The sequence below is a fragment of the Bos javanicus genome, chromosome 3 (genome assembly GCF_032452875.1).
Source record: "Bos javanicus breed banteng chromosome 3, ARS-OSU_banteng_1.0, whole genome shotgun sequence".
NCBI classification, from domain to species: domain Eukaryota; kingdom Metazoa; phylum Chordata; class Mammalia; order Artiodactyla; family Bovidae; genus Bos; species Bos javanicus.
The window spans coordinates 49,915,929-49,942,181 of NC_083870.1; the positions used below are offsets into that span (position 1 = coordinate 49,915,929).

At 37.6% G+C, this 26,253-nt stretch overlaps 1 protein-coding gene across 1 annotated transcript; it reads left to right on the forward strand.

Annotated features, from left to right (window-relative positions):
• Positions 1–681: 681 nt before the first annotated feature.
• GCLM (glutamate-cysteine ligase modifier subunit) lies at positions 682–22,179 on the forward strand. Its single transcript, XM_061411150.1, has 7 exons — positions 682–1,232; positions 5,031–5,096; positions 6,352–6,436; positions 9,449–9,508; positions 10,869–11,071; positions 13,626–13,740; positions 17,893–22,179. Exons 1-7 carry the CDS (start codon positions 1,107–1,109, stop codon positions 18,060–18,062), a joined length of 825 nt encoding a protein of 274 aa, XP_061267134.1. The 5' UTR covers positions 682–1,106; the 3' UTR covers positions 18,063–22,179.
• The last annotated feature ends 4,074 nt before the right edge of the window (positions 22,180–26,253 follow it).

A 26,253-nucleotide genomic window follows, 5' to 3' on the forward strand; every position in this document is an offset into this window, starting at 1 on the left:
CGACTCGATGGACGTGAGTTTGAGTGAACTCCGGGAGTTGGTGATGGACAGGGAGGCCTGGCGTGCTGGGATTCATGGTGTCGCAAAGAGTCGGACACGACGGAGCAACTGAACTGAACTGAATTGAACTGAAAGAATCACAAACTCTAAGGGAACAGCGCATATCTTCCCTGATCTCACCAGTTTAAGCATTCTCTTTCATCTCATTTGGAAACTATGATATTCTTACAGTATTACTCACTGTTTCATATACTTAAATCGAATCGGGAACTACAGTTGAAGAATCTCAAGGGCAGAGATTAAGTCTTACTCTTTGACTTCACACACTGGCCAGCAAATAGAGTAAATCAATAGACCTTTAATCAATGGACGTGAAGAAAAATGAGCAGTTTGGGGGAAAGCCCTTAAGAAGGGAAAGGAACTGCTTCTGAGAATTGAAACCGGCGGGCGTTTCAACTCCTCGGTACTTTCTCTTTTTAAAGCGGTATCTTAGGGCTATCACCAACGTGATAGCCCATTGGCTGGGAAGTGAGGCTGCTAGCGCAGCCGGTGGAAGGTGGAGCGGGCCGGCGCACCGCCCTCTGGCCGGCAGGGGGAGCCCTGCCGAGCGCTGGGCCCCGCGCTGGGCCCCGCGCCATGCCGCCCCGCCCCGCGTGCCCCGCGATCTCTCCGCCGCGCGCCCGCCTGCCGCCCGGCGCCACGCCCGCCGCAGGCCGAGGGCCAGTCACCCGCGGGCCGGCGCCCCGCAGCCCGCTCGCCGCCCCGCCCCGCCCGGCGCCGCCGCGGGACGGGTAACGGTTACGAAGCACTTTCTCCGCCGCAATTTCTGCTTAGTCATTGTCTTCCAGGAAACGGCTCCTCAGTTGGGAGTCCACTCTACCGCGGCGGCCGCTGTAGCAGAGAGCCGCAGCCATCAGTGCGTCTTTCCCGGCCGCAGCTCCGCCGCCGCCGGGTCGTCCTTGGGCCCGAGCGCAGGCCGGGGTCTCGCCGCGCGGGGCGAGCAGCCTCGCGCTTTGCTCTCCGGCCTCGGGCACCGCGTCCTACGGGCGGCCTCCTTCCCCGCCTGCGGCCCGGTCACCGCCGGGCCCGCTCCGTCGGCTGCTGTCATGGGCACCGACAGCCGCGCGGCCGGAGCGCTCCTGGCGCGGGCCAGCACCCTGCACCTGCAGACCGGGAACCTGCTGAACTGGGGCCGCCTGCGGAAGAAGTGTCCGTCCACGCACAGCGAGGAGGTGAGAGCGGCGAGCGCGCCGGCTGAGACCGGCTCCAGGGACAGGCCGCGGGCCGGGCCGGGAGGCTCCGCGGGCGGGTGGTCGGGCTCCGGGCGCCGCGGCGGACGTGGGCGAGGCGCGCACCTGGGCTCCGCCTGCGAGAGGAAGCCGGGGCTGCTATCTGCTCGATGTCGCGTCCGAACCTGCTGTTGGGGGCCACTGCGTCTTTACAAATTCGGCAGGTGCAACTTGATGAGGAGTGACGCCTCTTGTCAGTGCTCCCGGCTGATGACCAAACTCTCGAACCTATTGATTGGATCGCTCTCCCGGGCGAGGGGTCAGAGAGGGCCGATCCCGCGCTTCGTCCCCCTCCTTAGCTCACTCCCTTTCTCCCACGATGTCCAGGTAAAGAAAAATTGGGGGGATTAGCTTGCTGAAGACTCAGATGAGGTAGTAGTAATAATCCATTTAGCTTTAAGGGTGTTGACTGTAGTTTCTCTATGGCTGTGAGGCAAATGACTGAACACTCAAATCCGGCTTTGGAAAAAGGTATGTATTTCTCTTGCCGAAGATTAGTTTGGCTAAAGACTGACCACTGTTTTGAAGTGGCAGGGAATAATCTGGAATTATACTCTCCTTGAATATTTGTTACATCGCTGGGCCTTCCTGAAATGAAGAGTCGATCATTACGCACAGTTAATTGCTGAGGCATGTTGGTGATATAGGACGGGTTTTAGTGTTAAAAAAAAATAACAATAAAACAAACTTTTAATTTAAGAGCTCTGTGACTTTGGGAAAGTTACCCTCGCGAGCCTATTTCCATGACTTGAAAGTTGGATTATATCATCAGCAGGTCACGGTGAGGAATAAAAGATCCTATATGAAACACCATGCAAGCATTTATCTCCCTTGCCATCTGGTTCAGAGAGATAAAACAAATCTTGATTAAAAGAAAAAATTCCTAAGCTATGTCGATTATGATGGTACCGACTGTGTTCCTAATCAGTTTTAAGTAAGATGTTGGTGATATACTAGGTAGTGGCAGTAGCATCCCTCTGAGTATGAGTTGGACCCGTGCCCAGGCCTCCTGTTGGCAGTGAGGACCAATCGGGGGATGGTAACTCCTGGTTGCAACTTTAATAGGAATCAGAATCCATACTATATTCTGTGTCCAGGATGCAGCTCAGTTTGTCTCTCTTGTTTTTTTTTTCTTTAAACACCCTCACTTGTGCTTTTTCTCCCAAAGATAGACACTTCTGTGTTTGTACTAGACCTTTAACTTCTCCAGGGTTGATGGTTCAATACAGCATTTTGCACATAGATAGTACTGGGTGACATTTTCTCTCTCTTATCTCACTCAACACATGCTAAAGTAGTAGTTTGAAGTTTGACTGTAAACCCAGTTAAAAAAAAAAAGCATTTTGCCTTGACAGTCCATTTAATGGTTGCATGCGCGCGCGCGCGCGCGCACACACACACACACACACACACACACACATACAATCTTATGAAAAGAGTTTACTATATACTATGTATTCTAATTTTTTCTTATTTTAATTTTTAAAACCTTGATTTGTTAATGCAGTAATGAGTTACACCCCTCAGTTTGAAAAATATTCTTCAAAAGACTAACTGTGATTTGTGTATTTTATTTTGGGTGAGGTGAAGGAGGGACAAAATTAAGAAATCTGAAAACTTTTGAGGAAAGCTTGGTGCTAGCATATGTGGAGAAAACGTGATTAGAATAGGAGAGGTGTGTTTTGTTTCTGTGTAAAGAACTTTGCAGCAACGAGAGCTGTAAACCAGAGATCATTAAATTTCCTAAAAGGTCTTTTCTAGTCTAATGTTTTGTTTTTTAATTATTCTGTAATCTCTGCCCAGATTTTTTGTTTCACTGTAATTTTCTGAAATAAAATCTTGTGTTTTAAATGGGCCATTATTGGACTGTTTTGAACAGTTATTTGTTGTTAAGGTATTTGATCATGTAGGATTTATTTAAAACTCTTATACAACTCCAGATCTAATGATACACTAAATTATGATGATGCTCATCTTCCATGATACTATGTGTGGTAAGAATGAAGACAGCAGAGAACAAAAAAGTATAAAGTTAATGTTCATTCAGTATAGATAACATATAAAAGATTAAAAATCACCCAGTTTGTGATAGTGAGTGAATTTCTCATATTGTTATAACATTGGACTGTTCCATAATTTGTCCTGACAGAAGGGAGAGAACACTCTGAAAATATACTTATCTTTATGAATTGAGAAATTCATCTGGAAAGCCTTCCACCAGTTAACCATCTTACCAGAGGAAAATTTCTTAAAATTTCTCCCATGACTTGAGCCACAGCACTCCTGATAGAATTGTTGTTCCTGCTGCCTCAAGTTTTATTAATTTTTTCAGAGAATATTGACTTGTAATTCTGTCTAAAATTATTATCAACTAATCATTTTTTATTTAATGACTTAAATTTGATTATAAATATATAGACCCTGTAAATTGAATTCATGTGGGTTATTGTGGCTAGCACATGAATTACTGTTATATACTGTAAATCTTAAATAGGTGATTCTGAGCTCTTGATAAACCAGTTGCCCCTTGTAATTATCTATACTGAAATATAAGCAGTAAAGTTCTTATGTCGGTTTGTATCATAAGCACTCAGAGATCAGATAGTGAGTTCAGAAGTTTAATCTCTGTTGTTGGTGTTAGGAAAGTGCTTTTGCAATTCAGGGATGTGCTCCTAGTTACTCATTTATTTTTTCATTGATTGCCCACAGAATGCAAAGTACTGTGCCCTTGGTATTTATAAGGCAGTGATTTCAAACTGCTAGTGTTGGCGCATTTGTGGTCAGAAGTCAGTTCAATGATTCATGGAGCAACATATTTTTTTCTGACTCGTAGAAGTCAGCAGACTATCTGGTATATAGTAAGCATAAATACTACGTTGTGAATTTTTGTTGTTATATGTATGTACGTCTGTACTCACTGTGTTAGTGTATGTCTTATTTTGGACCACTATTAAATAAGTTGGAAATACACTGTCATAAGAGATAAAAGATAACTAGATACTTGAATGAATTTACAGAATACTACAATGTTAGTGTAAGGAAATTGTATAAGAAAACATTGATGACAGGTCTAAGGTCTACCTGCCTGTTAGGAAATGACTTATATGAACTGACTTTATGCAAGATGACTCCTGTGAGATACGACTATGGTGGTTTCTAGACTTTAGAGTACATTTTGATTACTTGGATGCTTCTTAAAATGAAAGTTTTGCTGCCCTTAGAAAGTGATTCAGCAGATCTAGGATGGGGCTCAGGAATTTAAACATTCATTGAACACCACAGGTGATTCTCATGTAGGCACATAGTGGTTAAGGTTCATTCTAGTCAGCTGCCCCTGGGCTTGATTACAGTTCCTCCACTTATAAATTTCCTTATTCTTGAAATTTTGTTTCTTTATGAATGCTTTTACATCTCAAAAGTTTACTTAAATTTTCATTGGTGTAAAAATACTTTTTAAATGATTAGATTACTGCTTTAGGTCAAGAACATTTGAGAATTAAGAGTAGGATAAAAACAGATATAAGTTGATCTTTGTTAAAGGAAACAAAACCTTGTAGAATTAAAATTTTGGTTTGTATCGTATTTCCTATGGGTATCTTCTTTTTCCTACTTATCAGACTAATACAGTCCTTTTTTTAAAAAAAACTTTAGGTGAAGGTTTATTTCAACCTTTTTTCATTGTAGAAGTACATAAAAAGTGTAGTGTATAGTTAACAGTTTCAAAATGCATTTCTTTTGCAGCTTCGAGATTGTATTCAAAAGACCTTAAATGAGTGGAGTTCCCAAATCAGCCCAGATTTGATCAGGGTGAGTGAACTGTGAATGAAGATATCGTGTAATAAGCAGGAAATTAATTTTCTCAGGTTTGATCAGGAAGTCAGATAGGCAACTAGCATGAAAATCACTGTGGTCCATTTGCTGAAATGGCAGTTTGACCCAGTAGGCTTAAGCATGAAAGAGAAAATCCAACTCTGTAGTCAACTCTTCAGTAAGACAAGCTACTAAGATTCCACAGTCTTCTCAGAGTGTATTTAGTTCCAGTTTATATTTGGTCTAGTAGAGGAATGACTATCAAACAGTTCTGGTTTCTAGATCGCTTTGGTAGACTATAAGCAAAACATAGTTGCTAAAAATAATTTTATGTCAGTTACTTATGAAACAGTAAGGAAGTGTTTCATTGAATATCAGTATATGGCTATTATCAAAAATGTTAATATACAAAACACAGTATGTAAACCACTCTTTGGAATCCAGCTTAGCCAAAGGCTTGTCACAAATTACAGAGACTACTTAAAAAGTAGACAGGTACTAAAAATAATTGTTTCCCTGAGCATACTGCAACTTTGTAACTAAAGGCGCTAGGCAGACATTCACTAATGTCTTCAATCAGTCTCCTTTCTCAGAAGTGACCATTCACTCTGTGCTTGACTTGTAAATACTTAACATGTGGTCAGGCATTCTATGTTCAAGAATTATGGGAAAATCTTGTTTACTTTGTTTTAATTTTATAAATGTTAGCATGTTAGTGATTTTTATGTACCAATATTTTACATTTCACTCATTAACTACTCATTTTTATGCATTGGAATTGCCTTTACTTTGTTTCCATTGCATTCAGAAAAAAATATATTTTGGATTAAAATGTTTGTGATTGACATATGGGAAGTTTTTAACATGTCAATATCCAGAAGGAAATTACCACTTTTCATTGATTTCTGAGTAGAAGTATTGACTGTATTAATGGTTCTCACTCTTCACTTACTGCCCAGTTTGCTTGCTGGTTTGTTCATTTGTTTTTGGTCATACATCCTTCCCTCACCCCTGCCCTGAGTATCTCATCAAAATGAGATACTTTTTCCCAGAAAATGGACACACACATATATACACACAGCACTTTACCTTTATTTCAGGGCATTATAAACTTTCTGAAGCCAATCAGGTAAAGAACTTTATTGTCTTATGTGTTCTCTGCTTCTAAAGAGTGTTATGGACAATAGAAAATACATAGCTAAGTAAAAACATTAATTTTATATTTATTGTAAATATCATGTGTTTATTATAGGAGTTTCCAGATGTCTTGGAATGTACTGTATCTCATGCAGTAGAAAAGATAAATCCCGATGAAAGAGAAGAAATGAAAGTTTCTGGTAAAGTCCAGCCTTTACAGTTCATTTTGTTTTACAGTGGATAATAGGTTTTGTTAGGCATGGGGATAAGCCTTTCTTTGATTCTGGTAATAAGTAACTCGATCACTCAGTGTAGGAAATATAGAGATTCTTTATAACATAATTTATAGCCAGCTTTAAAGAAGGAGTTATAGGAGGTCACTGTTGGCTACTTTAGTGAAGGCAGAATAGAACTTCACCTCTTCATTTTGTTCTCACTAATTTATGTGAGACATTATTAATCAGAGCAGTAGCAGAAGGTGTAAGAAAGAATAAAGGGAAGGCTTAAGAGCCGTGTTCACCGGAAGCCAGCGTAAGTCCTCCCTTCCTGGTGTGACACTACTAAGCAATGGCTGAGGTCCCCTGGGAGCAGGGAAACCGGTCTGGGCAACAAGTCACATGAAGAAAAATAAAATACATACTGTACCCATTCAACAAAGGTGGAGGGACTCCTGCTACTTTCCAGAGATAGTGTTAAGTTCAAGGAATGAAAGCCGTTCTTGTTCTCAGCTTACAGTCAGCATAACATAGTCATTAAATACTTGAGCTTAACTAGATTGAAATTCCTGGATGTGCAGATTACTGACTGACATAATCTAGGGCTAACAACTGATTTAACATCTCTGAGCTCAGTTTCCTTATCTATAAAATGGGGATACACCTGTTTCTTAAGCTTCCTTGTGAGTTAGATGAAATAACAAAAGAAACACATAGCATGGTTCTTGGCACAAAGTAAAGTGCCAGGTAACTGTTACTTATTACTATTGGTGGCTGTGTTGTAGTTGTTGTCATTTTATTATTATTCTTATTAGGATGAACACGTAAGATGAATTAGAGCATTGACTCTAATAACTACCATTTGTTGAATCTCACTTTATACCAGAGATTGTACTTGCCACATTATGGTTATATTTGTTCTATAGCGTTTTCAAAACAATTCTGCAAGGTAGGTTTATTATCCCCATTACACGAGTGACATTAAATAACTTGAAAGCTGTCGTGTAGCAAGTAAATGGTTGAACCAGGAGTCCATCGAGGTATGCCTGACTACAGAACCCATTTCTTTTTGTTAATTTCACATTCCTGTTTGTGTTGAAAAGGTCATCAGAGCAGCATTTCTCTGTGGTGTATTGCAATTCATCATGGTGTAGATCCATCTTGGAACTCTAACACGTTGTCCTTGATTCCTGAAAGGCTTGAGACTTTTGATAAGCATCAAGAGCTTTCCTCTCTTCACCTACCTAAAAATGCCTCCTCTTTTGGAAAGAGGAGACCATCTCAAATGACACCCAATTCATAGCCAATGGGGTAATGATGGGGAGGGTTTTCACAGAATATAATTACAGAGCTGAGTTGGAGCAAAGTGGTGAAGATTGACTCTCAGCTGGTAAGGAAGTTGTGATAGCTTTTAGATAGAGAAGTAACATGAGGAAAGCAATATTTTAGGAAGATTATCCAGCAGTAGAAAGGAAATGACAACAAGAAATGTTGTACAAAGAAAATTTGTTGTATATATTGAATGCCAGGCACTTTACATAAGTGTATTTTATTAACCCTGTTTTCTCTCTATTACCCTTTATGATTTTCTCTCTTCTTGCTTTCCTATTACTCTACCTATTTGTTGAGTAAATTTAGATTTTTGAACAGTGAGTTTATTACACAAAGTAAATATATACATATTTATATATATACAATATATATAATGTTGAGTCAAATCAATCCAGAGCTTCAATTTCATTTTGTTATGTATCAAATTAGCAAAAATATACATCTTTTTTTTAATAGCATCCTATATTGTTAGGAGAGCAACTTCTAACTTTTAATGGTCTGGTAACCTGAGACAATTTTTTTTTAAGTAAGAGATAAATAAAACAAGACTAACAAAAGAATCATATCCTTTGACTCATAATTACATTTCTGATCTTCAGAAATGCTTCAGGCATAAAGTTGAACAGAGAGTTACCATAGATATTATTCATTAAGAGTACAGAGTACAGGGAATTCCCTGGCAGTCTAGTGACTGGGACTCTGCTTTCACTGCCAAGGACCTAAGTTTGACCCTTGATCAGAGAACTAAAATCCCACAAGCTACAGAGCCAAAACAAAAAAGAAGCAAAAGAAAAGTACAGAGTATGTAAAAATCTAAACAGTAATTGCTTTGGGAGATGAGACTCTTGGCAGCTTACCTAAATATTGCATAGAAATATAAAAAAAATATTTGTTACATAAGGGTAATAAACCAAATACATAGAAGTACAAAATATATACTATGTTTCATATGACCAAGAACTTGAAGGTACTGTTGTCTAAAATTGAAAATGATTGTATTAGGAAAGTAGAATTGTGGGATATTTGTTTGTTTGGGTTTTTTGGTTTTGTTTTTTCAATTTTCTTCTCATTACAAGCAATTTAATTAATCTTTATATAGACTTTAGTTTATTGGAGAAAGTATATAATGTGGTGGTGGTTTAGTCACTAAGTCGTGTCTGACTGTTGCAACCTCATGGACTGTAGTCTACCAGGCTCCTCTTTCCACGGGATTTCCTAGGCAAAAATACTGCAGGGGGTTCCCATCTCCTTCTCCAGGGGATCTTCCCAACCCAGGGAGGGAACCCAGGTCTCCTGCATTGCAGGCAGATTCTTTACTGATGGAGCTACCAGGAAAGCCCAGGTATATAATATGCTCCATTAATGTTTAATTCTTAAAAATATATATTTTGAATGCTTCTATATTTATCTGCCCTGCTTTTCCAATAAAGGAGAATTAATATTTGCCTTTTTGTTTTGACAATCAGATACTTGTTGGCAACTAGCATATCTTTTTTAAATTACCATGGAACTATACTTTTAGGTCTTGAAACTATGAAACAATGCAGCTAGGGAAGGAAAAAATTCATTCAGGATTATCTGTTCTTAGTATTTTAGCAGTGTTACTGCTGTGTAGTAGAATGTTATTCAAATATAATAATCTGTTTTGTTGTTTTTGTCACTCAGCAAAACTGTTCATTGTAGGATCAAACTCTTCATCATCAACTAGAAATGCAGTCGACATGGGTAAGCAAAACTTTAACTTTTATTTTCATAGTGAATTTTAAATTACTGTAAGTGTATTAATTATATCTTGTGTTCAGGTCTAGTTAAAAATAAAATAAGCTCATTGCAATTTTACCTTTTCAAGTTCTAGCCTAGTTTCTTAAGGCTTCTGTGGAAATCACATCAACCAATGTAAGGTCATATTTTAATATATATAAGAGGAATGTAAAAGATGTAACATAATTACATGTGAACTATATATTTGGAGATAGAAATTCTCTTTAGTCATATTCTTAACTTTTTTAGTACTACAGGTGAAATATCAAAAGAATAACAGCAAAAATAGCATTTTTATCTATTTTCATCGCATGGTGAGGTTACTATATAGCATTATAATTAACGAGTATTTTTTCTTTTAAAACATTCTTCTCGTATTTACATAGATTGAACAGTTAAATAACTAGCTGTTTAATATAACTATGGAAGGAACAAAAATTGTTAAAAATAAACTCATTTTTATAAAAACTAAGAAGTTATCTACATCGATTGTTGTTTAGTTGCTAAGTCGTATCTGACTCTTTCGCAGTCCCTTAAACTGTATAGCCCGACAGGCTCCTCTGTCCATGGGATTTCCCAGGCAAGAATACTGGGGTGAGTTGTCATTTCCTCCTCCAGGGGATTTTCCTGACTCAGGGATCGAACCCGCATCTCCTGCTTGGATGACAGTTTATCACTGAGCCACCTAGATTAATGTGTAAGTTAAGGCCATAAATTCAGTTTTTCATAGTCTCAAGCTTACTCTTTGCTATGACTACCAGTTACAGGGTTTCCCAGGTGGCACTAGTGGTAAAGAACCCACCGCCAATGCAAGAGATGTAAGAGACTTGGGTTTGATCCCTGGGTTAGAAAGATCACTTGGAGGAGGGCATGGCAACCCACTCTTGTATTCCTGCCTGGAGAAGCCCATGGACAGTGGAACCTAGTAGTCCATAGGATCCCAAAGGTCAGACACGACTGAAGCAATTTAGCATGCTCGCACAGCACACCCAACAATTATAGACTATTAGGTCAGAAGCTACCAAAAAGTCCTGGGGCCTAGGAAACATGGAGCCTATAGTAGTTGTGAATTTCCCCAGGAATGAGGCAAGTCAAGGAAACCCACATGTCTGCTGCACAGACCAAGTAGATGAACAGACACTCGTTGTTTTGAAAAAGATGAAAATGTTATACATGACAGGTAAATTATGAAACCTAATGAAATAATCTGTTACACAGAATACTAGTGAACTATGGGTAGAATTCAGTGGGGGAGAAAGGACATTAGAAACAACTTGCCTTTATTACGTACAAACGTTTGTCTTTGTGTTTTCCTTTGCATCAGCCTGTTCAGTCCTTGGAGTTGCACAGCTGGATTCTGTGATCATTGCTTCACCTCCTATTGAAGATGGAGTTAATCTTTCCTTGGAACATTTGCAGCCTTACTGGGAAGAATTACAAAACTTAGTTCAGAGCAAAAAGATTGTTGCTATTGGTACCTCTGATCTGGACAAAACCCAGTTGGAGCAGCTATATCAGTGGGCACAGGTAAAGGACGTCCGCATCCCGAGCACCCCAGGAGCAGCCTGTCCCTTACAGTCTTTGCTGCGTCCCATTAAACATCATGCACATAGCAGACACCACTGTGGGGGGCCTGTTCCAAATATGGGGATTTTGAGGCAGACTTTGACAGAAAACTCTAGAAAATGTGTGTTGAAACATTCATAGCCAAATGAATTAAGGCTCTTTCCTTCAGTTTTGGAACTATGTGATAAAAATATTATGTTTTCCTTTAGGTATTATTAGACCATGGTTCTAGTAAGAGAATATCATATATAACATATATTTTGCCCTGTTATTTAAAGACATGTAAGACCTTCAGTTCACATAACTTGATATGGAGTAGGAGTCATAAATTAATGACTCCCACTCTCTGGCCTAATAACCTACACAATTATTAGGGAAGTTGCTTACAAGTAGTTTACCTTTACTGTCTGTATTTTCTTTATTCCTTTTACTTCATCCCCAGCCTTTTTATTTTCTTCTGGGCAGGAAAACCTGGAGAAAAAGTTGCTTCCTTGTCCCTTTGACTTGGTGATAGCCAGAATGTGGCTAAGATTCTGCTGAATCGCTAAGATCACTTGGGTGATCTGAAATGTATCTGTAAATTAACCAGAGCATCTATTAGAAATGACCTAATTCTTCTCTTTTTCAAATGTATATGATTAATAACCATATTATATATTTCAGCATTAAATATACGTGTCATTTGTATTTGATCCTCTAAGATATCTCCTTTCTAGGTGGAACCATCACACTTAGAATCATGTTTGTTTTCAAGGCAGATATATTAGATGGCAGGTTCTAGCATGAGACTTTTGAATAGTGTAGTAATATATTGGCTTATTCCCCTCTCCTTAGAGCTATTTTTCCCTTTCCTGTTACCAGTACCATGAGTCAGAAAAGCATATATTAATAAATATATTCAAATAAAAACTACAATGAGGTATTACTTCAAACCAATCAAAATGGCTATCATCAAAAAAATCTACAAACAATAAATGCCAGAGAGGATATGGAGAAAAGGGAACCCTCTTGCACTGTTGGTAAGAATGTAAATTGATACAGCCACAATGGAGAACAGTATGGAGATTCCTTAAAAACTAAGAATAAAACTACCATATGACACAGCAATCCCACTACTGGGCTTATACCCTGAGAAAACCACAATTCAAAAAGGCACATGTTAAAAAAAAAAAAAAAAAAAAAAGGCACATGTACCCGCAATGTTCACTGCAGAAATATGTACAATAGACAGGACATGGAAGCAATCTAGATGTCTGTTGACAAATGAATGGTTAAAGAAGTTGTTGTACATATAAACAATGGAATATTACTCAGCCATAAAAGAAATGAATTTGGGTTAGTTATAGTTAGGTGGATGAACCTAGAACTGTTCCAGAGTGAAGTAAGCCAGAAAGAGAAAAACAAATATCATATACTAACGCGTATATAGATATACACACACACAAACATTTGTTTATATATATGGAATCTAGAGAAATGGTACTGATAGACCTGTTTGCAGGGAAGGAATGGAGATACAAATGTAGAGAATTGTCTTGTGGACACAGCAGGGGAAGGAGAGGGTGGGATGAATTGAGAAAGTGGCATTGACATATATACACTGCTCCTGCTGCTATTTAGTCCCTAAGTCATGTCCAACTCTTCAGGACCCCATGGACTGTAGCCCACCAAGCTCCCCTGTCCGTGGAATTTCCCCCTCAAGAATGCTGGAGTGGGTTGCTGTTTCCTTCTACAGGGGATCTTCCCGACCTAGGGATCGAATCTGCATCTCCTGCTTGGCAGGTGGATTCTTTACCACTTAGCCACCTGGGAAGCATATATACACTGCCATGTGTAAAATAGATAACTAGTGGGAAGCCACTTTATGACACAGACCAACCTGGGGCTCTGTGACAACTTAGAGGGGTGGGATGGAGAGGTGGGGTTGGAGGGACACTCAAGAGGGAAGGGATACTTATATAGTCATGACTGATCTGCATGGTTTTATATAAGGCAGAAACCAACACAACATTGTAGAGCAATTATCCTCCAATTAAAAAATAAATTTAAAAAAATCTGGCACAAGTATGCTGCTGCTGCTGCTGCTAAGTCACTTCAGTCGTGTCCGACTCTGTGCGACCCGATAGATGACAGCCCACCAGGCTCCTGCGTCCCTGGGATTCTCCAGGCAAGAACACTGGAGTGGGCTGCCGTTTCCTTCTCCAATGCATGAAAGTGAAAAGTGAAAGTGAAGTCACTCAGTAAGTGTCTGACTCTTCGCTACCCCATGGACTGCAGCCTACCAGGCTCCTCCGCCCATGGGATTTTCCAGGCAAGTGTACTGGAGTGGGGTGCCATTGCCTTCTCCAGGCACAAGTATAAGTAAAAGTAAAAAATAAATTCATGTAAAAATAAACTTGAAGCACTGTAAAATGTGATATTTCATATGTTCTAAAATTGAGTCCTTTTATTGCTTTATACTTTTCGAAGTACTTAATTTAAAGGAGATGTCATGATTTTTCTTTTTCACTTCTAGGTAAAACCAAATAGTAATCAAGTTAATCTTGCCTCCTGCTGTGTGATGCCACCTGATTTGACTGCATTTGCTAAACAGTTTGACATACAGCTATTGACTCATAATGATCCAAAAGGTAAGACTGAGATTTTCATTTGTAGAGATTGATCAGTTGCTTTTATTTTATAAGAAGCTACTTGTTAAAATTTAATTTTTAATTGTATAGTGATAAAGATACAATGCTGTCACCTAGAAATATTCTTAATAGTTAAAAATACATACGCCTTTATTTTAGTTTCAGAGAGCTTTAATTTTGTCTTTGTACCAATGGGAAAAGAAATGAAGAGATCACTTCCTGAACATCCAGTCTGCTCAGATTTATAAATACTAAGCTACACAGAGAAGATCTTGTAAGATACTCTAAGTAGTGTCACATATAATATAGTACAGCAGAGATTGCACCAAAAGGCCACTTAATTAAAGAGGATAAATATCTGGAAAAAGCAGCAGATAAAATTTAATTTGAAACTTAAGCATCTTAGGATGGGTATTTGATTAGGTATTTTATTAATCATTACTACCAAGACATATATGTTTGATGTTAATCAGAAATTTTATTTGATTAATGAGAATGGCTTGTCTGCCTTTTGTAGGATACGTTTTTATCAACATTTTACAAGATAAGTTGGAAAGCTGGGAGGATAGTGTTTTACACTTTAGTTACTAGCAGTCTTTTCCATTTTCATTTTTTCACAGTTTCATAGCGAGCAGAGTTGGGGTTTTACTAAGTAAATATACAGGCAGTATGAGATAGTTCTTTTTGGTATAGTCAAGTGAGAGCTATCTTGTGAAAGTTTCAAATTTCTATGACACTTTCCCTGGTAGCTCAGACAGTAAAGCGTCTGCCTACAATGCGGGAGACCGGGGTTCAATCCCTGGGTCAGGAAGATCCCCTGGAGAAGGAAATGGCAACCCACTCCAGTATTCTTGCCTGGAAAATCCCATGGACTGAGGAGCCTGGTAGGCTACAGTCCATGGGGTCGCAGAGTCGGACATGACTGAGCGACTTCACTTTCACTTTTATAGAAGTTCTCATTTAATAAAAATTGGAGGAAATTTTATTTTATAGGTGATTCCTAAAGAAAAGCTTTCAGTTTTTACTTTCATTTCTAAAAAGATGGCATTTGTATAGGTGGTGTGATTCCATTTATTTTTAGGATGCTTATGGATAACTTCTTAAACCTTATTATAAACAGTCTGCCTCATTCTCATTTTTTTTTTTTTTTTACTGTTTTATAGGAAGTGGGGGAGGAGTTTTAATAGTTATTCTTTCTCAAATGCTAGGCAGCATGCTACATGCCTCAGAGATTATAACTCTCACAACTGAAACTGGACATTTTATGGATGAGGAAATAGAGCCTTAGAGTTTAAGAAACTCCTCAAGGTCACCCAGTTTGGCCTAGCCTGAAGTCTGAACTTAGACTTAGGTCCTGAGTGAATTTGGAGTCTTTTCCCCACTTTCTCTCTGATTGAAACATTAGTATTGTAGTATTTCAGGTCCAAAACTTTACTTTCTTATCAGCCTCCATTTAAATCATAGCAGAATAGGACATAGTTACTTTTATCTCCCGTCTCTAGCAGAGCTTTCATGCATAAGTAATTAGATTCATTTTTTTAAAAAAAGGTCATTTTAGTGAAAATCCAACAAAGAATTGCTGTGCTGATTTGTTCTGAAATATAAGCTATTTAAAATTTAAATTCCTATGTGTTGGCATATATTATATAATTTTTCTATTTACTTTGTCGAGGCTCTTCCAACTGTAATTATCACCAACAGCAGTTGTTACAAACACCTGATCGATGAGCCTGTACCCCATTTGAGCTCCACTTGAAAAACACATAATTCTTTTTCCAGTGGGAAAGGAAATAGGAAAAGTCTAAGGTGTCTAGTGTTTTATTTCCATTTATCTAAATGTGGGCATGTGGATTATGTGCTAATACATCATCATGGAAAAATATACTACATATGTATAGGAGAAGAGAAATTTAATCCTTTTGGAGAGAGTGTGGTTTTGTTTTACCAGTGTAATTTGACTTTAGGATATCTCTTTAATTTAATTCTAAACCCTTTAGGTAGAATTTATAGTCTGATCCTGCATATACTATAAATGGAGCTTCAGACACTTTGATCTGTAATGAAGCAGTTCTCTTAAAAGTTTTGTCATGTTTACTGATTCTAAAGATTTAACATTAGTTGAATTAAAAGAATGTAGTTAGTGAATAACAGTTTTCTGATTTTGTGTAGGATTTATTTTTTAAGCAAGCAAGTTGTAAAACATTTAACTTTATTTGTCATCTAAAATAGAATCTTGTTTATAAGTCACCTAAAGGCCTTCCTCTCTTCTATAATTACCCTTATTCCTCAGGAAGGTTTATTTTCCATTATTCTTTGTCCTAGAAGTTGTGGTAACAGTTTAACTACAGTCAGAGTACAATTGTCAAGTATGTGATTCTGACTTAGGAGCTTTCCTTTTTTTATTGGCCTTACTCCTCTCCTCACTCCCATTAAGTCTATAGTATGCCTCATTCCCTCAGGGTTCCTCGATTAGACAATCTGAAAAACAGATCCACGAACAGAAATATTTGGGAAATTACCATTTTATTTATGAAAACTACGTTTACTAGCTGTGTGACCTTGGGCAAGTTATCTAATGTCTCTGCATCGATTTCCCCCTGCAAAGGAGAATTATATCCATCTCTTGGGGTTAACATATGGATTAAAAGAGTTAATACGTGTGAAGTACTTAGAAAAGTGCCTGGCACATTACAGGAGCTAATATTTACTGAGAGTTTAGTATTGATGTTATTCAGATATCACAGCAGTTCATTTTGGGGCAGGCAGGTTCTTTTGACATTCCCAAATCATATTGCATAGATGGTCATCTAATCCCTATCTGTAGGATTGGTTCTGACCCAAGTGGAATCTTTCCATATTGACTGATTTCTTCAGTAGACCATGTGCCAGGCATTCTAAGTACTAGAAATACAGGCCCAAGGCAGGAAAATCTCAGCTGTCATGGAATTTATATTCTGATGGGAGGAGACACAAATAAGATAAATGTTGAATGTGATAAATGGTGGTGTGTGCCATGGAGAAAAGTTGCCTGAGGAAGAAGAGTGCCCAGCTTAGGGGGTGTTGTTTTATATGGGACGGTTGGGGAGGCCTCTGTCCTAGGGTACATTAATCACAGACCTCCAAGAAGGGATAGAGCCATGTGGGTGTCTTGAAGAAGAGTGCTCAGGGAAGAGGGAGCAGCCAATTCAAAGCCCCCGAGGTAGAAATATGTTTGAGGATTTCAGGCTACAGCTATGAGGCCAGTGTGACTAGAGAGGAAGAAGTGAGGAGGGGAGTTGTAAATCAGCAATGGTAGAGGTCTTAGATATAAATGTAGAATTAGAAAATAATGATTTCATCAAAGAGATGCAGATTAAAAGATAACCATCGGGAAAGATTTTTTAAATGATTGCTGCTGCTGGTGAGGATATGGTAAGATTGGCACTCCAGTATCAAGTGTGAAGCACAGTCTTTCTGAAAAGCGATTGGCAATACACCATGTATCAAACCTTCCAGAGGTACTTGTACTTTGACCTTGTCGTTCCATAGCCAGGCATGCATTTTAAGGATGTTCATCAAGCTTTATTTTTATTAGCAAAATATTAGGAAAAACCTATTTTTTTTGCCAACAATAAGAAAATGTAGAAATTATATCTATAAAATATTGGAAGAATTATGAAAAATGCTTTCACAGAATAATTACATGGGAAACTATCCATAATATACGTGAAAAAATAAATAAATTAGGCTATAACTACAGTATGATTTCTGGTTTTTAAGATATGGATACATACATACATATAAATATATACGGAAAAAGTAGTTTGATGGAAATACACGGTAGTGAAATGGTCCATATTTTTCCTTTTGTCCTTTTTCTTTATTGTCCTTGACTGCACATTGGGATCACCTGGAGATTGTCAAAAAAACACAAGTATTCAGGCTCCTCTCACCAGAAATTATGAGTTGAACTGGCTGGGTTACAGGTGTAGATACTTTCTAAAGAACTACCTGGGTTTTTCTGATATTCTGGTTCGTATTCGTAGCACACATTGAGGATAAATATTCAGTTTTGAGGTGTTTCTTTTGTTGTATTTAAATGCTTACCTACATAGTAAAGTGCTTTGATTTCAAGTTTAACAATTTGGGTTTTTATTTGTTGTTTGTTTTAAGAACTGCTTTCTGAAGCAAGTTTCCAAGAAGCACTTCAGGAGAGCATCCCTGACATTCGAGCACACGAGTGGGTGCCTCTGTGGCTACTGCGGTACTCAGTCATTGTTAAAAGTAGAGGAATTATCAAGTCAAAAGGCTACATCTTACAAGCTAAAAGAAAGGGTTCGTAACTGCAGCTTAGGATCATAACCTACTGACCTGTATTTTCCTTGAATATAAGATAACATTGAGCTGTGTAAAAAACTAATTACTGCCTGTAAGTGTGTCATGGAGGCAGATATTCTTTAGTTATATTTGATAATATGTTATCTGTCAAGTTTGAATACTTCTCTTGCTTCCATATCAGTTCACTCACATGAACCACTATATTGTTTTCATTAAACTATTGTTTTCTAATTGAAATTGTCTATGAAGAATATACTTGCAATATATTTTCCCTTTATTTTTATGACAATAGCAATCAAGAAAATTTGTCATTAGATATATTTTGGCCTAGGCATCAGGGTAATATATATACATATTTTTTATTTCTAAAAAATTCATTAATTGCTTCTTACTCTATAGTATAACTAAGCAGTTTAATTACAATTGTTAAAACTGAAATACTGGAAGATATTTTTTCTGTCATTGATAAGATGATTATATCTCAGACTAACTGGAGTAGCTGGGATCTACTAATAGTGTAAATAAAAGTCCTTTCTTCTCTACATGAATGGAAACTTACATTTTTTAATGTGTCCTTGCTTGTAGTTTACCTGCAATGACTTAACCTGAATTCTGTGCCATAATTGCTCTTGCTTTTATTACAAGGACAGACCAAAGTAAATATGTAAAGGAGACTAGGAGCTTTGATCTTATTGTTTGGGGACTTTATAAAAGCAGCTATTGTCACATCTAGATTCTTTTTAATTCTCAATCTGTCCTTAGTCTCTTTCTACTCATTCACGAATATTCAATAAGTATTGAGCGATTGCCGTGTGCTGGGCACTGTGGGCTCTGGAAGGAGGAAGGAGGGAGCACAGGGATGAAGAAACAATTAAGTAAATATGCCATACTTGTTCCCTTCTAGTAACCAACTACAAGGGACTAAAAGCCAGAAAAGAGGTCAAAAAAATCTTTAGTTCAGGGTCAGTGTTGTCTATTTAGACAACTTTGTTTGAGATACAGTCTTAACTATTGAAAAGCAGAAGAGTATAACCAAAACTTTAAAGCTAAAAGAGACTGTGTATTATTTAATATGATTCCTCATTAGGTTAAGAACCAGAAAATAGCAAATAAGTTGTGACCTTTGGTATATACTGTTGGTCTCTGTAATTCTATAAATTTGTATCTGTGACCCAGATAGTTTGAAAAAATTTTTTTAAATCTCTTGTATCTCAATTAATACTTTTAAACCATGTATTTTAACATATGGTTTGTAAAACTAAGCTAATGATAATATATATATTTATACATACACACATATATACATACACACACATACACATACATATACATCTACACACATGTATGTAACTCATATAAAACTAATTTGCCCAAGTTTTTTCAGCTTAGGGAAAAGAGCTGTGATTCCATATTCAAAATAAACACATTAAAAATCAATATTATATAAACAAACAAGACTCTTCTCCTATCCTAAGTAAGGTTTTGTGGTTTACTAGTTGGATAATTCGGAGAACGCAATGGCACCCCACTCCAGTACTCTTGCCTGGAAAATCCCGTGGATGGAGGAGCCTGGTAGGCTGCAGTCCATGGGGTTGCTAGGAGTCGGACATGACTGAGCGACTTCACTTTGACTTTTCACTTGCATGCACTGGAGAAGGAAATGGCAATCCACTCCAGTGTTCTTGCCTGGAGAATCCCAGGGACAGGGGAGCCTGCTGGGCTGCCGTCTCTGGGGTCGCACAGAGTCAGACACGACTGAAGCGACTTAGCAGTAGCAGTAGTTGGATAATTTGATTAGAATTGTAATGTGAAATCAGCTGATTCACCTGCTAAAACTTGTTTAGACTTTCAGCTTCCTAAAGCCTTCTGTAGCCTTTATATTAATTGTATGTAATGTTATTAAGTATACATAGTTAATTTTTTAATTTAGAAATGTACATTTTTTTCATGTAACATAAGTCTTAAATGCTCATTTTAATTTAAGCCTATACAGTGAATTGGGCAAGATATTTAACAAGGTACTTAAATATCACATTTATTATTTTTTAAAACCCTAGGCTTACAAAAGTGGATTTTTAAAAGGTTATTTTGAAAACAGGAAAAAAAAAAAAAAAACGTATATTGCCAATATATCCAGACTTCAGGGGGACCTTTTTGTGTGCTTTTTCACCAACTCTTGACAAGGAACCAATATTATAGATTTATTTCATGAAGAAGATCATGTATGGCTTTTTTTAAATGTGTTTTTTGTTTTGCTTCTATACCTTTAATTTCTGTCCTTGAATAACCTTTCTTTAAAAAACTGGTTTTTTAAGGCTTTATCTTCTAAGCTGATATTCACTTCTTTATTTGGTGAACTGTCAGAATATAGTGAATGCTTTCAAATATTGAAGGATTTAATGTTTAAAAAGCCATAAAATAAAGAGTGATGATACTACCAAATAATTGCTTAAAACTGAAAGCTAAGTGAGCAATAGTGTATATAACAGATTTGTTTTTCTGGGGAGATGTGTATCCAGTGACCCAAGGTATAAAGAATTTATATAACTTTTTTTCCAGTAAACATGACAAGAAGCTGCAGCTTATTATTATATGTCCAAAATACACTGGAGCCTTATTTTAAAATAGTGTGCTGTAACTTGTAATTTGTTCTGTAATGAGTCTGTTTTGAATTCTCATCTAAGAAACTGTAGGCTAAAAAAGGACCCAGGTGTCTTATAAAATGTGTTTTCATGTAGTGTGAATTCTGAAGACCACATTGTGCCAGTATGATAATAGAGCATCCAACAACCACTGCTAGAAATTGAATCACGAATAACAGATAATAATTTTTCCATTCACAGGAACATTTAGACAGCTGTGTGAAATGAAAAGTGAAGTTATTCTATTATGAATAAATGATAAGACTTTTCCCTACCACAGCCTAATAGTAACTGAAATAGGATCTTGATTTTCAGTGATAAAGGTCTAAGGCTCATTTAATTGTGTCTCTTTTTAGAACCTAAAAAGTTCAAGTTTAGAACTTCTTAAGTTTAAACTTAAGAAAGTTTAGAAGTCTTTCTAACTTTTCCACCCAGATTCAATATTTAGGAATGTAAGCAGTTGAGAGAGAGAGAGAGAGATAGTGTGTGTGTGTGTGTGTGTGTGTATACACAATATGTGAGTTTTATTTTTTAAAAATATGTACTATAACTTTTATTAATTTTTTATAGTTTTCAGAGTAAGAAATATACTTAGGAGGGGGAGATGTTTTAATTAGATAATTCTACTTTTATGTGTCTTTAGTAGTATACTATAAAGGCAAAATATAATGCATCATTAAATATTTATAAGTTTTAATTTTAACTATATTATGAACTTAAAGTATAAGTTGTATATTTTTTAATTGAGTTGTTGCAATAATTGTAAGCATCTTGAAACATTGATTTTGAACTGTTTAAATTCAAACTGAGTATGATTTGGAAATAAATTATGATAAAAATTTAAACTTCCAAGCCATAAAGTTATTCATACGTTCATTCAATAAAGATGTATTGAATGCCTGCTGTGTGCCAGGCACTGTGCAAGGTGTTGGCAGAAAGAGATGAAAACAGCCCTCTCTTCAAAGAGCAGATAAGTATATTTGAGGGGCGAGAGAGATCTCAATGTGAACAAGAGCAATAAAGGGCTGCATGTGTTGTTAATGATAAAAGCCGTGAAAGGGGAGTAGGGTCATATGGAAGGAATGGGACTGCTGGGAAGCAGAGTGAGAATACGTAAGAAAAATTCCCTGAAGAAACTAGCCTTAGAGTTAGGGTCATAGAGTGGGATGTGGGGTGTGCCTGGTTTATATTCAATAAATACACTTATACTGAATGATGAAACAGTTTATATATAAACTTCAGAAATTCAGTGAAAACACTTTCTTCAAGAGCTTATTCTTATCAGATAGAAAGGAATGGCTTCTAGTGAGACAAGAGTAGGTAAGGTTTGAAAAGTCACATTTTATAAAAGACAAAAACTTGCGCCAGTCCCCTAGACATGTTAGAGTATGTCTTATGTAGTTTCACTACCAGAAACGTCAGACAAAACCTTAATATGTATCCCTGAGCAATGAATAAATGTATAAAATGTTCTACAAGATTTTGGTCTGTGTTTTGGTTTCATTATCTTAAGAAGGTTCATGTTTTACAATAAGCATCACTTATTTGGACTTAGCTTTGTTTTCTCTATTTCTTTACTCACTATTGATTCTTGCATCCTATTCCATTCACATTTACTTTGTTCTTAATTATATCCTTAGTAATTCTTTCACTAAAGGTCTTTGGGCAGTAAACTTCCTAGGTTTTGTTTGTCTCAAAATGTCTTTGTTAACAATCTTAAATGGTCATTTGACATTATAGAATTCTAAGTTTCCAAACACTTTCTCTCAGCATCTTGAATATAATACTCCATTGATTTCCAGCATTTATACTCTTGCTAATGAGAATCTGGATTTTCTTCCCTAGAAATAATCTGTTTTTCCCTCTGGTCTCTTTTTTCATTTGAAATATTTGATTCATTTTGATATGTGTGGAATTAGAATAAAGCAAGAAAATGAAAACTGGCTTATGAGTTTTCTAATAACACCAAAAAAGTAACCATAAAGGAAAATATCAATAACCAGATTTAATCAAAATTAAAATCTTACGTTCTTAAAAATATACTGTCAAGAAAATGAAAAATGTGAGCCACAGACTCAATGAAATATATGCAATAAATCTTATGAAAAATAAATTGGACATAAATTTTTTTAAATTGAACTTCAAAAACAGCATTCAAGATAAGCCATAATGGAAAAAAATATAAAAAGAATGTGTGTGTGTGTGTATATATAAAACAATAACTTTGCTGTATAGTAAAAATACAAAATTGTAAATCTACTGCACTTCAATAAATTTTTTTAAAAACTTCAAACCTCCATCAAGAAAGTCAAAACACCATTAAGAAAGTCAAAAGGCAACCTAAAAACAGGATAAGATACTTGAAAATCATACATTTGATAAGGATCTTGTATCCAGAGTGTTTAAAGAACTTCTTACAGTTTAAGACAACCCAAGAAAAATTAGGCAAAATTTAGGACAGATTTTTTTTCCCCCAAAGAAGACATGAATACTCAGTAAGAACATATAAGATGTTCAACATCATTAGTCATCAGGGAAATGCCAATTAAAACCATAATGAAATATCACGAAAGTAGCTAAAATTTTTAAAGACAGTAGCAAGTAGTGGCAAGGATGTAGAGGAAGCAACTCTCACATGGTCCAGTAAAATGGTACAACTACTATGAAAAATTACTAGATTTCTTACAAAATGTACCATGTGACCCAGCAACTCCACTCCTAGGTGTTTCAGATCAGATCAGTTCAGTCACTCAGTCGTGTCCGACTCTTTGTGACCCCATGAATCGCAGCACGCCAGGCCTCCCTGTCCATCACCAACTCCCGGAGTTCACTGAGACTCACATCCATTGAGTCAGCGATGCCATCCAGCCATCTCATCCTCTGTTGTCCCCTTCTCCTCTTGCCCCCAATCCCTCCCAGCATCAGAGTCTTTTCCAATGAGTCAACTCTTCACATGAGGTGGCCAAAATACTGGAGTTTCAGCTTTAGCATCATTCCTTCCAAAGAAATCCCAGGGCTGATCTTCAGAGTGGACTGGTTGGATCTCCTTGCAGTCCAAGGGACTCTCAAGAGTCTTCTCCAACACCACAGTTCAAAAGCATCGGTTCTTCAGTGCTCAGCCTTCTTCACAGTCCAACTTTCACATCCATACAAGAGAAATCATCTATCTGAAAAAGACATATACCAATATCTATAGTACTTTGGAATTCCGTGGTGGCTCAGAAGGTAAAACGTCTGCCTACCATGCGGAGACCCAGGTTCGATCCCTGTGTTGGGAAGATCCCCTGGAGAAGGAAATGGCAACCCACTCCAGTATTCTTGCCTGGAAAATCCCATGGACAGAGGAGCCTGGTAGGCTACAGTCCACAGGGTAGACAGGACTGAGCGACTTCCCTTTCACTTTCATACACAGTAATATGAATGAGTCTCGGTAATAGGCTGAGTGAAAGAAGCTGGACATGAAAGTACATTATTTCCTTTACATGAAATTTTTAGAACAGACAATATTGACTGTATTATCTATTGCTGCACCTGGATACCTCAAGGCCTCTCAAAATGTTGCAGTCCCCGTCATCTGGGACTCCAGTCTCCTCTGTGTGCTTGATTGAGGTTGGTCTCCTTCCAAGCTTGCTCATGAGGTTGTTGACTGGACTCAGTTTCCTTTCTGGCTATAAGCCAGGGGCCTTCCTCACTTCCTTGCCACATGGCCGTCTCTATAGGGCAGCTCATAGCAACCAATTACTAGCTTCCAACAGAATGAGTGAGTGAGAAAGTACAAGAGAGAAGCCAGCCTTTTTTGTAATCTCATCTTGAAAGTGACACCCATCACTTTTGTTAGGTTCTTTTCATTATAAGAAACTAGGTCTAGCCCATACTTAAGGGCATGAAGACCAGAGGATAGGATCAATGGAGACCATCTTACCAGTCAAACTTAATTTAAAAGTAATATTTTGTATGTAGTAATGTAAAGTGACCATGAATAGTATGTATTTTTAGGCATATGCACTAAAATTGTCATTGGAAAAGACCCTGATGCTGGGAAAGATTGAGGGCAGGAGAAGAAGGGGACAACAGAGGATGAGATGGTTGGATGGCATCACTGACTCAGTGGACATGAGTTTGGGTAAACTCCGGGAGTTGGTAATGGATAGGGAGGACTGGAGTGCTGCAGTCCATGGGGTTGCAAAGAGTCGGACACGACTGAGCGACTGAACTGAACTGAACTCTTACCTTTTGGTTAAAATTCCTGCAAGAAATTCAACCCTATAAGATTTTAGTTAGTAAAATATTATGGGGGAGTTTCCCTTTAGGCCTGAGTAATAATTACTGTGTTTTTATATTTACTGTATCTTCCCAAAATCCACTTTGGGAAAAGAAGAGAGCAGGTAAAGAAGGCAGAGATGGGGAAACATGGCAGACATGTTCAGTTCAAATAGAATACTTCACAGTTTTGCCCCTGATCAGCAGACCAGTCCAGTCTTCTTATATTACTAATATGTACTGACATTTTAATCTTAGTATTTTATTTTTGTTCTTGAACTTTTTAGATTCTAAATACTTGGGAGCGTTTTGCTTTTTCATTATAAAGGGGCCATGCTTGTAAGTGAATAGTACACACTGGTTTTATATTAATAATATTCTCCCAATTTTCTACACAACTCCTGTGATCTTAATTTCTATTTTCATGCATTTGTTCATGTTAAAGTGGTCATATATATTAAATGGTGTACATAAGTATATATTAAATGAGTTAATGCATGTAGTACCAGCATATAGTAAGTGCTCTACTGATTAGGAACTAAAAAGCCTCTTGATGAAAGTGAAAGAGGAGAGTGAAAAAGTTGGCTTAAAGCTTAACATTCAGAAAACTAACATCATGGCATCTGGTCCCATCACTTCATGGGAGATAGATGGGGAAACAGTGGAAACAGTGTCAGACTTTATTTTGGGGGGCTCCAAAATCACTGCAGATGGTGACTGCAGCCATGAAATTAAAAGACGCTTACTCCTTGGAAGGAAAGTTATGACCAACCTAGACAACATATTCAAAAGCAGAGACATTACTTTGCCAACAAAGGTCCGTCTAGTCAAGGCTATGGTTTTTCCTGTGGTCATGTATGGATGTGAGAGTTGGACTGTGAAGAAAACTGAGCGCCAAAGAATTGATGCTTTTGAACTGTGGTGTTGGAGAAGACTCTTGAGAGTCCCTTGGACTGCAAGGAAATCCAGCCAGTCCATCCTAAAGGAGATCAGTCCTGGGTGTTCTTTGGAAGGACTGATGCTAAAGCTGAAACTCCAGTATTTTGGCCACCTCATGCGAAGAGTTGACTTATTGGAAAAGACTCTGATGCTGGGGGGGATTGGGGACAGGAGGAGAAGGGGACGACAGAGGATGAGATGGCTGGATAGCATCACCGACTGGATGGACATGAGTTTGAGTGAACTCCGGGAGTTGGTGATGGACAGGGAGGCCTGGCGTGCTGTGATTCATGGGGTCATAGGGTCGGACACGACTGAGGGACTGAACTGAACTACTGATTACTGTAATTGAAGC